At 38.3% G+C, this 14,057-nt stretch overlaps 1 protein-coding gene across 1 annotated transcript in view; it reads left to right on the plus strand.

Annotated features, from left to right (window-relative positions):
- RANBP9 (RAN binding protein 9) overlaps positions 1–14,057 on the plus strand; it is a 91,576-nt gene that overhangs the window by 54,258 nt on the left and 23,261 nt on the right. The window contains exons 4-6 of the mRNA XM_086706239.1: positions 236–403; positions 4,654–4,676; positions 12,638–12,822. Coding sequence (XP_086562365.1) covers positions 236–403; positions 4,654–4,676; positions 12,638–12,822 — 376 coding nt within the window. The remainder of the gene's footprint in view (positions 1–235; positions 404–4,653; positions 4,677–12,637; positions 12,823–14,057) is intronic.

Consider the following 14,057-nt stretch of genomic DNA (forward strand, 5'->3'; position numbering starts at 1 on the left):
TCGTGTTTAATGCATGTTTTAGTCTTCTGTGTGGCATATTTTCCTTAGTGTTGTGAGCAGTATTTTAATGTAGAAATCATGTGGTGTAATTGTTGAGAATTTAAATGTACATTTGGGAATTTATCTTTGTGCTCTTGTTTGTTGTACCATTCTTGCTTGTCGTAATCTTAGTGAATAGCTGTCATACAGACGAACCTGACTTTTCATTGTAAATGTACTGGAACTTTCTCTTTAGGCTGGGATAAACATTCATATGGTTATCATGGGGATGATGGACATTCATTTTGTTCTTCTGGAACGGGACAACCTTATGGACCAACTTTTACGACTGGTGATGTCATTGGCTGTTGTGTTAACCTTATCAACAATACCTGCTTCTACACCAAGAATGGACATAGTTTAGGTACTAAGATAATGTATTGCATGTAAAATAACCGAATATTGTGATTATTGTACTTAATAGCATGGTAGTCACATTTATTATGTAGTTCTCTATTATAAATAGTTGCCCGTGGACATTATTTCTTTGTTCCTTACAGGTGGAGGTTGAGGAAACGGTGAAAATTTGTATTCTGTGAAGGCCACATTGTATCACATGTACGGGAATAACTGTGAAAATAATCCCCGGGGCTCACGTGTTTATTCTAGTAATAGAAGTAAATGCTAAGTGTTCTCTGCTTTGCTTTGAGTAAAACACTTTGTAGCATGACTGAAGTCTCTAGGTAACAGGTGCTAAGGGGAAGAGAAGGGCTGTCAGTTGGTAGTGTAGTATGGGGGAATAATGAAGGAAAAGATTGGTACTATCAAGCAAACCAAAGGCCGTGACCTACTGAAAGGTCAAGCCTGCTAACAGTGTGATGACTGCAGGATGATGGCTACAAGTTAGTTCTGCAGAAAGGAGCAGAACTGAAAGGAAAAAAATAGCAGGATTTCTACGGATAAAAGACAGATGGCAAATACACAATAAACAGGTTAATGGAAACACGAAGAAGCCTGTCCATTGTAAGACGAGTAGGAAATTAGGCTTTTTTAGTTGCGAATGCACCCACGGCACTTCAAATTCCGAATCGTATGCGGTTGTTACACTCGCTTTTCTTAGAAGTCTTTTTGCTTTCGTTTTTATACAGAAAGTATAAGGAAAGAATGGTAAGACTGATGCTTTTACAAATAAAATGGTTTCACATTATTTGAAAAATCCTTGGCTCAAAGCAAATTATTTCTGATGAGGTAAAGCGTAAGGAAGCAAAAAGTAATAAGTAGCTTCAGAAGGCAGAAATTTCAGTTGGCTCATAAACAGTATTGAAAAATTAGACTGCAAATAGTGTCCGTAGGCAAATAAGAGATGTTCTTTGATAGAACACAAAAGCTGTTGTGTCTTTCGTTTCATCGTGGGAAATTCTAAGTGTTTTGCTACGTTGGTAATAGCTATTTCTTTCTAGTGCCTCAGCATCTTCGTGGTATGCAGTTAATGTCTTCACATTTATATATGGCTTCAATCTTTTCCTTCCAATTCTTAATATTGATCCTGAAGCCCTGTGTTACCTGACTAAAAGGTCATTCCAAGTCCATACTAGACCCTTATATGGTCCTTGGTACAGGAACGTTGATTCAGGACGCCAGGCAAAATGTGCGTGTTTAAGGTTGGGTTGCTGTGGCCAGCCCGTTTCCAGAAGGATGCAGCCTCTTCAGCTTCTTTGTTAATAACTGCTTTGGCTCTGACTTATCAAAGCAGTTAACTGGGATGGTCTCAGTGGCCTTGCTCGCGTCAGATATTTGGTCTTAAGTTAGGAGAAATCTGCTTTGAGGTATGACTTTCGATTCAAAGATGCAAAGGAACACGTGTTTTTAAAACTTTATTCCAGAGAAAAAAATTCTATTTTGGGCAGTGGAAAGATCATAGGTGATGTGCCAGTTTCCTGTTCGAGTTTCACAAACATTTATGTTGAGGTTTTCTCTTGAATAAGAAACAGTTTTTAAAATGTGAGATGCTTTTTAGGAAAAGGGTACTTCAGTGATGGGATCACATTCTAATTTTAAGTAAATTTGAGACATTTGTCATGATTCGTTTCTAAAAGTAATGGTTATTAGGCCCACAGAGAGGCAGTATAAGAGCGATTGAAATGGGTTCTTTCGTTGCCTGCGTTTGTCTCCTGGCTTAGGCCTTGTGACCTTAGCAGGTTAGTGTTTGTGTGCCTCAATTTGTAAAACAGGATTACTGTAATACCCACCTTTTTTTGGTTGTTCAAGTCGACTGAAATGACGCATGCGAAGTTCTGAGGTGATTGCCTGGCACATAGTGAGGATGCACTAAATGTTGTTTATTATCATTGTTTGCCAGGGTCTGGGCTAGATGCTGGAAGTCCAGTGGTAAAAAATGACTCCTCTAGGACAGAGGTCAGCAGACCATGGCTCATGGTCCAGATTGGTCTCCTGTCCTTTTTTTTTTTTTTTTTTTTTTTAAGTAAAGTTTCATTGGAACATAGCCACACCCATTCATTTGTGTAATGTGTATGGTTGCTTTCCCTGTTTCGGTGGCAGAATTGAGCAGTTGTGACAGAGGCCATACGGCCTGGAGAGCAGAACATACGTACTGTCTTTACAGAAGTGTGCTTACGTAACTTTGATCCGAATACTGGCATCTAGAAAATAAAATGTTATTTCCACAGTGTCGTTGTGTACTTCCTGGAGTGGATAATTACTACCCAAAAGCTGATACGTCTTTAGTTTCTGTTTCGTGAAGGTTTTCAAAACTGGATATTTACTGATCATAGAAATAGAAATGGAGAAGTTTTTATTTGAGGAAATAGGTAAAGGAGAAACAGTTCGGTATGCAGGTTAACTTAATTGGGAAAGTTTTTTACTTGTTTTATTGAATATTATCAACTGAAGATCACTTTTTGGAAAACCTCTTGCCAAGTCACAAAATGAGAAATATTAAAAAAGTGTCTTCTGTGTGAAATTTCAATAATTATACTAGTTACAGTGGCATCTTCCTGTGGTCTGGATGTGTACAGGTTGTGGTAGCTGGGTTTGGCCACGTTCAAAATGTTCATGTGTGGAATTGGGTTTTTCCATTAGAGTTTTTGGTAAAGACTGAAGATTTCGGTAATAACAAAAAGGAACTTTTGCTGAAACTATAAAAGTAGACAGACAGTCTTTGCTATAATAGACATCTTTGAGGAAAATAATTTATCAGGCTGCTAATTTATGGCAAATGGTAAAGATATGAATGGCAACTAAAATATTCTCTGATGTTTTCCGTATCCTGTTTAGTTTTCTGAAAATTTTAGAATAAATTTTCATATTTGGCCTGTAGTCCCTTTGCTTTCCATTTATTAATGAAGCCAAAAATGATCAGGATGTTTTACAGGGGACTTGGGGGAACCTCCAGCTTTGTTTGCCTTTTGACAAGCCAACATGAATTTACTAGTTTTTAAAAGTCATAAAAATAAGACTTTGACTACAAAACACTATTTCTACACATTTACTAAAAACCATCGAGTAGAGATGTATATAGTCTTTCCGTTTTATTACTTTAATATCAGATAATTGTGTTTTCTGATGGTATAGCACAATTACAGAGCCATAAAATCTCACGTGGGGAGAGACCATAAAGATAATTTAACAGAAACGCCCTCAATTTTTAGATGATGATCAGTCCCAGAGAGGTCATGGTATTGGTGTGGGTTTTTGTTTTGTTTTGGTTTGGTTTGGTTTGGGTTTTTTTTGCTTTGTTTTAATGTGTATTTAGACTGGAAGAACTGGGATTAACTGACTAGCCAACAACATCTCCTCCTCTTTTTGTAGAGCTCATTTTTTTAAACCTATCAGTGAGACCCTACAGAAATGTTTGTGGTTTATTTATTATTTTATTTTCCGCCGAGTAATGTATTTAAATACCTGAAGAGAGATTATTAAGTCATCACTTCGGGATGCCAGTAGACTTACTCCAGTGACGTCACGTTATTCAAGTATATTTGGAACATGACTATGTTCAAACTACTGCCAGGACATTCATGAGAAGTTCTCAACCGTGTAAATCTTGATTCTTTGAATGGGGAATTGACTTTTGTCACAGAATAGTCAAGTTATTTAAGAATGTACTTTCATGGGAAACGTTTTTTTTTTTTTTTTTAAGGAAACACAAATACTGTATTTTGCATTGTTCACTTTTCTTTTTCTTGGGAACAAAAGAAATCTCCGCGCCCCTCCCCTCCCCCCTCGAATTACTGAAAAACTAAACCCAGGTGAGGAAGATTAAGTGATAAGACTGCATAGAGCAGCTTGGGTGTTGGTCAAAAATCAGATGTCACTGTCATGCAACCAGTATTCTTGCAAGGGTCCTCACATAGCCTAGGAGATATATCTAAAACCATTTTTCAAAATGGTACCCCGTAAACAAACTTGGTGTGTGACTAAGAAGGATGTGGACTTTGAGAGGAGATAGCATTCACTCCAACCTCTGTTGGTGTTATTGAGAAAAATGCTGGTCTCATTATTTTATATTTAGCCTTTAAATTTTTCCTTTCCTTCCTTTGCCATTCCTTCCCTTGTTTTCAGTTACAAATTCAGTTCAGCTTTGTCACTGTTGTCTGCCTTTGAAAAACCATTTCTAATGCCACTTTTTTTGGTTTTTGTTTGTTTGTTTTTTAGGTATTGCTTTCACCGACCTACCGGTAAGACATAATTTCTTTTACAAGCAGTCTTGCATTTTTAATTAAAAGAATTTAAACTAGTATTAAGCATGTGTGGAATTCAGTCTTACTGATAATTATTAATTTTAGAATATCATGCGTACAATAGAGATCCTTTCTGTAGCCACCGCTGTTGTGCACTTTAGAAATTAAACTCCCAAGTTGCTCTGGGTGCCACGGCACAAGGGAACTTTGTTGTAGCTAAAAAAAAATAAATCAGGATTGATTCTTAGACTACACCTTGTAATGTCACTGCATTCACTTGGTATCCCTGAACTTTTCAGCAGGTGGCTGTGCCACAGTTCTGGTCATTTATTAATGCAGTTGTATATTGAGTGCCTGCTTGTGACAGGTTCTGTGCTTGGGATACGTCATTCATCAAAACAGGTGGAGGTCTCTCTCCTCTTGAAGCATTCACACTGGGGAATAGAGAATAAACAATTCATTAAAAACAAGTAAATTATAACCTATTTTAAGTACTTTTTAAAGAAAGAAAATGTGGGCATAGCAAAGACAAGAGGAGCTGTACGGTTTGCTCACCTTTGCTCAGGGTAAGTCTCGAGCAGAGACTTGTGGCGAAGTGAGGGAGTCAACTGAATGGGTATGTAGAGAAGGGCACAGGCAGAGGGCACAGTCAGGGGAGCCATACTGAGGCAGGAGCACAGAGAGTGCTAGGTGAGTCAGAGGTCATGGTGGGAGAGGACGAGCTAGATCACAGAGGCCTTGAGGGCCATTGTAGGGACTCGGCGTTTACTGTGAGTGGAAGGCAGAGACCCTGCAGGGTTTGAGGTATAACTTAAGTTTTAAAGGGTCACTGACTGCTGGTTGAGACCTAGACAGGGACAGGGAGGAAGGGTAGAAGCAAGCAGACCTGTGAGGAGGCCATTGAGAAATTGAGGCAGGAGATGATGGTGACTCCCCTCATTAGAGATGTGAGAACTGGTGTGATTCTAGATACATTGTCGAGTCAGAGGCTGTCCATTGTCATGTGCATCATGTATATATAACACTACAGTAAGGGAAAAAACCTAACAAACAACGACACGATGCTTTCTTGTCACTTAGAATTTTTATTGTGTATTTATTGAATTATCTATTAGCGTATTTAAATAGATGCTTTTAATCCATATCACTCGTTGCACACTTAAAAACAATAAGATCTGCAATATAGATTGAGGTATTCCCCAAACTTAGTGGCAAGAGTCCAACCTTTGAAATCACTTTTTTAGGGCGCCTGGGTGGCGCAGTCGGTTAAGCGTCCGACTTCAGCCAGGTCACGATCTCGCGGTCCGTGAGTTCGAGCCCCGCGTCGGGCTCTGGGCTGGTGGCTCGGAGCCTGGAGCCTGTTTCCGATTCTGTGTCTCCCTCTCTCTCTAACCCCTCCCCCATTCATGCTCTGTCTCTGTCCCAAAAATAAAATAAAAACGTTGAAAAAAAAAGAAAGAAAAAAAAAATTTGAAATCACTTTTTTAGAGTTGACATCTGGTTGTCTACATGATGGGGCTTCTGGGCCATCAAGAACATTTCTTAAGAGCTGTCCATTACGTCTCTGGCATTTTCTGCTAAGCTCCTGGTGCCATTGTGCAGGCTCTGATGACAGCCCTTTTTAATATTACCAAAAGGTACTAACCAGAGGTTTTCTGACAACAGTCAGGACTCTGATACTTCTTTCTTTGTTGGTCCATTCATGACTTGTTGACTAAAATTGCAGTTATCCATGTTTCACCAGGAAAAACATTGTTTTAACAAATTCACACTCTTGCGGGCACAGCGACAGCTGCCTGACCGGACACATGTAAGGTGCCACCGATGACAAGACACGTTCCAGTTTCCGAGAAGTTTTGGGAAAAGTGGCAGGAGAATCGGCAGAGAGCAGTCATCTGACCCGTAGATTGTTAATATTCCTGAAGAAGATTTTAGGGGAGGAAAAAACCCAGAAAGAAACCGAAGTTATAATAGAAAACAACTCCGCTAAGCCAAGGAGAATTTGGAGTCTAAAATCAACATGCTCGCCAGGAAGCATTATTTAATAATAAGCAGTGATGGAACAGGTGTTTCTTTTTTTTTTATTATTATTATTTTTTTTAACGTTTTATTTATTTTTGAGACAGGGAGAGACAGAGCATGAACAGGGGAGGGTCAGAAAGAGGGAGACACAGAATCTGAAACAGGCTCCAGGCTCTGAGCTGTCAGCACAGAGTCCGACGCGGGGCTCAAACTCACGGACCGCGAGATCATGACCTGAGCCGAAGTCGGCCGCTCAACCGACTGAGCCACCCAGGCGCCCCAAGGTGTTTCTTTTTTTGAAAAAACATGTCATCTTGGGGTTTTGTCTTGTGTTTGTTACAAAGTAAGTTCCAGGTAAAGAGTTAAATTAAAAAACAGAAATCAATATGATTGAACAAAACCCCAACTGAGAGCCAGAGGCAAGAGAATTTTCTGATGGATTGGATGTGAACATATGAGAAAGAGGATAGGACTTGGAGATTCTTGGCCCGAGGAACGGAAAGGATGGCGATGTCACTTACTGATAGAGGGCTGTGTGTAAGGGAAGCAGGCTTTGAGTGGGGGTAGATCTGGCGTTCAGTTTTGGAAAAGTGAAATGGACTTGCCAGGTATACAGCATTCGAGAGCATGATCTGAGCTGGAGACGAAAACTTGGGAGTCTTTGGCATTTCAGTATGTAAATTTAAAGTCACGAGACTGTGACGTCAACAAGGGAGTGTGTGTAGGCAGAGAAGAAGGGGCATGCGTGTTTGGGAGAAGAGATGGGAGCAGCAAAGGGAGATTGAGACGGAGCAACGGGTGAGGTAGGAGGAAGACTTAGAAGCGAGTGTGTCCACAAAGCCACGTGAAGAAAACCTCTCTAGAAGGAAGGAGTTAGCAGCTGTGTCAGATGTCCGTGTGATAGATCCCATAAGCTAAGGACTGAGAATTGACCGGCGGATTTAAGCGGAGTGGAGGTAGCTGGTGACTTTGACAAAGTTTCAGCCAACTGAGTGACGGGGAAATCCTCATTGGAAAGGGTTTAAGAGAGAATAGGAGGAGGGGAATCACAGAGTACAGACAACCTGGTGGAGAATTTGACTGCACTAGGGAGGAAACAAGTGGGCTGTCGTGGCTGGTGGCAGAAGTGGCAGCAGTGACAGATTTTTTTGATTTACTAGGATGTTTATTTGCTGGTGAGAATGATTCAGGAACAGCCAAACAAGCTAACGTAAAGGGAGAGGTACACCGTGAGTGGACAAGTTGGGGATCACATGACTCGTGGAGGGGAGGCTTCAGAGAAGAGCATCTGTGGAGGGGCCAGGGGTGGGGTGCAGCTGTGGATGCTGGCACGTAGGTCAGTGTGGTACAGAACCATCGCAGAGGCTTCGGGCAACACTTGAGTTTCATTTGCAGTTGGCCAAAGGGTTTCGCTGGTTGGGTGTTTGGGGGCGTTTTTTCCTCTTTTTGTGACCCAAAGTAAGTAGAACCAACTTGTCAGAACAAGCAGATGTTTTAAGAGCTCTTGTTCCTCACTTTCATGAGTGGTGACAATTTGGAAAAGACTCGCCGGTTGTAGACATGTTGACTATTTTTGTGTTGCCTTCTGGTTATTTTTGTCCCATTTTAGAATCACTGGTTATGTTTCTTGCCTTGTCTATAATTAGCTGGTGGTAACTTTTTACCAACAGCGGGTAAAGTGGTAGTTAGGGTAGTGTTACAAGTTTTGTTTTGTTTTGTTTTGTTTTGTTTTGTTTTGTTTTGTTTTGTTTTGTTTCAATATAGTGGTTCTGAGAGCTTTTTATTCTTAGGATTCTGAGATCTGCTGGGACTTCCACATGCAGCACAGCATTCCATTCCACTCCTTGAAAAGGAAAGGGAAAGTGAATCTTTCCCCTAAGGGCCCCACCAAAGAAGTGTTTCTGTGTTCTCTACCTGTGATCTCTCACTGGCCAGCTGTAGCATTAAATCCTGGTAGAGAGTGTATTTACAGAAAAAAAAAGTTTAGACTATATTCCATTTATCACGGAACCTAGGGTGTTTACATGGCTCTGAAAACCCTACATTACATCTTTTCCAGAATAATCTTTCTTCCCCAGCTCACCTCACCAGTTGGAGAAATATCCATCTATAAACTAATTCACTTTGGGATTACATAAATTCTTTCTTTTTTGTTATAGAAGCTGTCCTCATTTAAAATGATGCTATTTTCCAGCTCTTTAGGCTGATTTGAAATCTACTTTTTATAGATAACATTATTCTTTTCATTTCTTTTCATTTCATTTCATTTCTTTTCATTAGAAAACATCTTTAGAACAAGATTATGCTACTGAATTTGATTTTGTGTGTGTATTTAGTTTCTGAATATTATTTTTAATATCTTTATCTTTAATAGGTTAATAGAAATTATGAGATCTGTGTTTCTCTTCATAGAGACTTATTTTCATTTTTGTCTGATTCTACATGAGAAGGGGTGATCTTTTTTTTTTTTTTTAATTTATTAAGTTTCCCAGAAAACATTGTTTTACATAAATCCACAACCTAGATTCATGCCGTATCACGGAAGAACCTTGAAAGCATTTTGCTAAATGAGCGAAGACGGTCACAAAAGACCACATATTGTATGAATCCTGTTTGTGTGAAACATCCAGAATGGGCAGCTGCATAGGGTCAGAAAGTAGATGAGTGGCGGTCAGGGGTTACAGGATGGGGAGCAGGAGGTGACTGCTAGTGATAAAAATGTCATAAAATTAAGTAGTGGTGATGGTTGCACAGCTCAGTGACCATACTGAAAACTGTTGTGTTGCTATATTCTGTTTCTAGAAACCTGTAGTCCAGCAAGTTAGTCTATTAGATTTTTTTTTTTTTATAATGTATAGTTTAGCCACTTAAGCCATTCCTTTCTCCTCAATTCTTCAGGTTTGAAGTTGAGTAAGTGGTATAAAAAATACTGTTACTTTTCATTGAATCCAACTGACTTTACCACTTCTAGTTTTTTATCACGTCCTGATTACAGAAGTAATACACAGTGTTAAGTATTTGAATAATAAATGTTTGTAAATACAGAAAGGTACAAAAGAGAAGTTTCTCGAAATTCCAGCCTGTTTAGACATGATGGCTGCATTGAATATATATCCTTCCAGGTCTGTTTCTGAATTTAGGTTAGCCAGTATGTCCATTATTTAAATGTTTACAGCAGAGGTGAGGTCATAGTTTATGTACTAGTCTCTAGCTTGCTTTTCTGCATTTAGGAATATAACATCTTTCTGTGTCAGCATACAAATTTTTTACTCTTGTTTTTTGCTTGCTTTTGATATCTTATTGTATGATGCGCTACCACAATTTCTGAGATGCACATATTTTCATATTTTGACACTTATTTTTTTAAGTTTGTTTCTTTTTGAGAGGGAGAATGAGTGGGGGAGGGGCAGAGAGAGAGAGAATCCCAAGTAGGCTCCGCACGTCAACGCAGAGCCCAGTGTGGGGCTCGAGCTCACGAACCTGTGAGATCATGACCTGAGCCGAAGTCAGATGCTTAACTGACTGAGCCACCCAGGCACCCTTCTGTTTTGACTTTTATAAAATGTGGGTGCATCTTAGAATCTGTGGCCTCCCACATTTAATTGGAAGTATTTTTTCTTAGACGTAAAATGATGGTATGTCTTACAATTATTGGAGTCTGAGTTTCGATGAATGTGGTATGTAATACCACTTGTGAATGGACATTCTTTTTCATATTTTTCCATTAAAATAATGCTTCAGGACATTATGTTTGTTTCTCTGTAGGATTTAATTCTTACAAGTGAAATTGCTCTGTCAGTTTTAATAGATTTTGCCAAATTTCTTTCTTAAAAGATGATATCCGTTTACATTGCTGTGCACAGTGGATGAGAGGGTTTACTGTCTCAACCTTCATCAACATTGGGTATTCTTAGCTTTTAAAATCTTAATCTAATGTGCAAAAAATTCTTCTTGTTTTAATTTGTATCTTAGGAAGGCCAGTGAGGTTAAGTGTCTCTTCATATTTTCATTGTTATTTTACATTTCTTCTGCAAATTGCGCGTATAGCTGTCACCACTTTAAAAACAATTGAGTTGGCCTTTTAATCTTTGTCCTGTATCTTGAGAATATTGTTTACATTGGGAATGTTGATTCTTACATGTGTAGCAGATTTTTTTTCCCCATAAAGTCCATTGTCTTGACGTTTATGGCATGTTTTGTCATAGGGAAGTCTTAATCTGTGTTATGGCACAGTTTTATCAGAGTATTTCTGAATGTTGATTTTCTTTTCTAGTGTTGATATGATTATTTTCCCGAGTTCGCCAGGAAAATTTAGATTAGCACACCCTTTTTAAAGCGTCTCTGGGCAGTGCTGAATGTCAGAATCACATTCTGCTTGACAAATGGGATTGCCTTTCACTCTGTTGTTGCCTGTATGAACAGTCTTTGGCTTTATATACTTTTGTTTTAAGGTATGTCAAAGTTTGGTTCTGGAGTTCAGTGGAAAGAATCATGGGCCAAAAGTGGAGAGGCTTGCGTCCCTTCTTTCATGTGTCTCATTCAGAGATGTGTGCTGCCACTCCCTGGGTCTCAGTTTTCTGGGGGGTGAAATGAGAGGGCTGGAACAACTATCTCCCTTATCTCTGGCTTAAAATTGTAAACACTTGCTAGTTTGGTTGATCTGGAATCCGGGCATTTGCGTACATCGCATCACCATTTATTTCCTGAATCCAGTGCAATTCTGTTCCTCAGTATTTTGACACAGTATTCCCTTTGTTTCTGATTTTGGTTGCTTGATCATCGATGAGTTGTTGTTAAATACATCCTCTCAGCTTTTTGCTGTGAAATATATCTAAGCATCTCATATTCACGTCCAATTATCCACTCTTAATCTTTACCCAATTTTGTAGTGAAAATATCTGTGATAACCATTAAAGCACAGAAATGAGGCATAAATACAGAGAATAAAGATGAAGTAAGCCTTGGAGTTAAAACTAAAGTAAAACTAAACGTGGATTTGTTGTCAGATTAATCTGTGTTCCAGTCCCTCCTGTGTCGTGATGCATACCATGAGCAAGTTAATTTACCCCAAACCTCACTTGCTTTATCTTTGTAATGCAAATAATAATTATTTCACAGGATTATTATTGCGCTTAAACCCTGCTATTTAGTAGACATTCAGTAATTCATCCGCCCTTTAGGTAGAACAACTAGTGATAGACCCAAAAGGATTCCTGTATTTTTTGCATACTCGAAGCTATTAAACTTGATTGTTTAGCTTCAGAATCTTGGAATAGATCTAAATGCATTTCTCTGTGAATTTGATTATTGAAATCCCTTTCCACTCCCGGAACGTGTGCATTTGAGTCTTTTATTTTTATACACAGACCCCACTCTTAATGGCACTGTGTGTTTTGCTTATAATTAAGTTCTTACCACCGTCCCTTTATAATGGCATGCCAAATGCACAGAGAAATGAAATCAGTAAACTTAAAGTGGCGCCTGCCCAGATAGAGTTGTACAGTAACTAGTCTTCTCATGAAGTCTCTAGAAAATGCATCAGACATATCATATATGAAAGCATAAATCCGAATTAATGTGTTTACACTTGAATTAACATGTAACTAGTATGTGACATGTTCTTAAGAGCAAGACTTATGTTTTTGCTTATTAGAAGTATAATGCCACATGGTCTCTGAATAAAACAGGTGGTTTAGGTGGCTTTAGACTTTTTCTTGATGATTAGATTATAGGAAGTGCTACTTTTTGTCGAGCATATGGTCTCACCTAGATTATTTGCTTACCTTTATTTGTCTTTAGCTAATTTTCTTTCTCTGCTGGTTTTGATTGAGATTTTAAACTATTCAAGAAGTAAAATTCTGAAAGGTAGCATTTGAAAGAATGACTGAGTCTTTAAAACAGTTAGATAGACGCTAGTGAAATGTGTTGTCTTACAGCCAAATTTATATCCCACCGTGGGGCTCCAAACACCAGGAGAAGTCGTGGATGCCAATTTCGGGCAGCATCCTTTCGTGTTTGATATAGAAGACTATATGCGAGAGTGGAGAACCAAAATCCAGGCACAGATAGACCGGTTTCCTATTGGAGATCGGGAAGGCGAATGGCAGACCATGATACAAAAGTAAGTGAGGAAGTTTGAATGGACGTTATTCAAAAATATATATATATTTTTATGAAACATTCTTCTAGTATGAAAGAATATTTATTGAAGCATTTTAATCTAATTTCTATCCTAATAATTTTAGCGTATCATTGATTACATTTAAGTCTCTATAAAAAGTAATTTACTCTTCTTAAACAATTAAAACTAATTTTTATATATCCTAATAATTTTAATGTAGTGATGATATTTTAATCTCTATAAAAAGTAATTCACTCTGCTTAAGCGATTAAAAATAATTTCGTATCTGGTCTTACTGATTTGGAGGACAAAATAAAGTGACACTAGATAGCTTGGGTTCATTCATTTGCTATCCTTAGTAATAGGATTTAACGATTTCCATAGGCTGCTTGATTCTGTTGTTAATAGTGCCAACGCAAAAGACAAATTCAGGAAGATAATTTAGGTTGTATAATTCGTGGTTTTGGACATGAACTTGGCTGTGTCCAGTTCGCATATTTATGGGGCTAAAAAAAATAATCCAGTTAAAATAATGGTATAGTTAATGTACTGGAATACACATTTGGGATGTACATTTTGTATTTCAAGTTTTGACTAAATTTTTCCAGTGTGTGGGTTACTCTGTCAGAAAAATACCAGCTACTTTTGCTTACTAGGATTCCTGTTGTGCTAAATATTTACTATTTTTCGTGGAGATTCAGGGAGGCTATAATTGCCTCTGTTCTAAATAGGAAAATCTGACCAAAAGCATTCTATGGCAGGAATTCTTAAGAATCACTAATTATTTTTAATGTAATTTACTTTTATATGTTCTCATTAGACATTTAAGAGGAAGCAAAAAGAATGAAGATCAAAGAGTTAAGAATATGGAGTGAGGATTCCTAAATGCAGGATTAATACTTAGGATTTAGGATGATAACAGAATGGGTAGCAGCAAACAATGGGTGTCAGTAAAAGTACTCCAAACTGAACAACCTTTATCTTAACTCCTTTATGAAAAAATAGAATTTCATTATGGAAGTCAGCAGGAAAATGCAAGTCCTGTGACAGTCAACTTTGTAGACTATACCTTTGCGAAAAGGCTAGAGATGACACCTGGGTGTCAGTAGCACTAAACAGTAGCTCTGAAAGCTTGAAATGGTACAGACTTAAAAACTAAGTACCAGTGAATTTAAATAGTCATTTTCACTGCTGTCATCTCACCCAAGAAAATAGCAAAGGCTTGGAGATACCAT

Source organism: Puma concolor, chromosome B2 (genome assembly GCF_028749965.1).
Source record: "Puma concolor isolate L17-30 chromosome B2, mPumCon1.1.hap2, whole genome shotgun sequence".
NCBI classification, from domain to species: domain Eukaryota; kingdom Metazoa; phylum Chordata; class Mammalia; order Carnivora; family Felidae; genus Puma; species Puma concolor.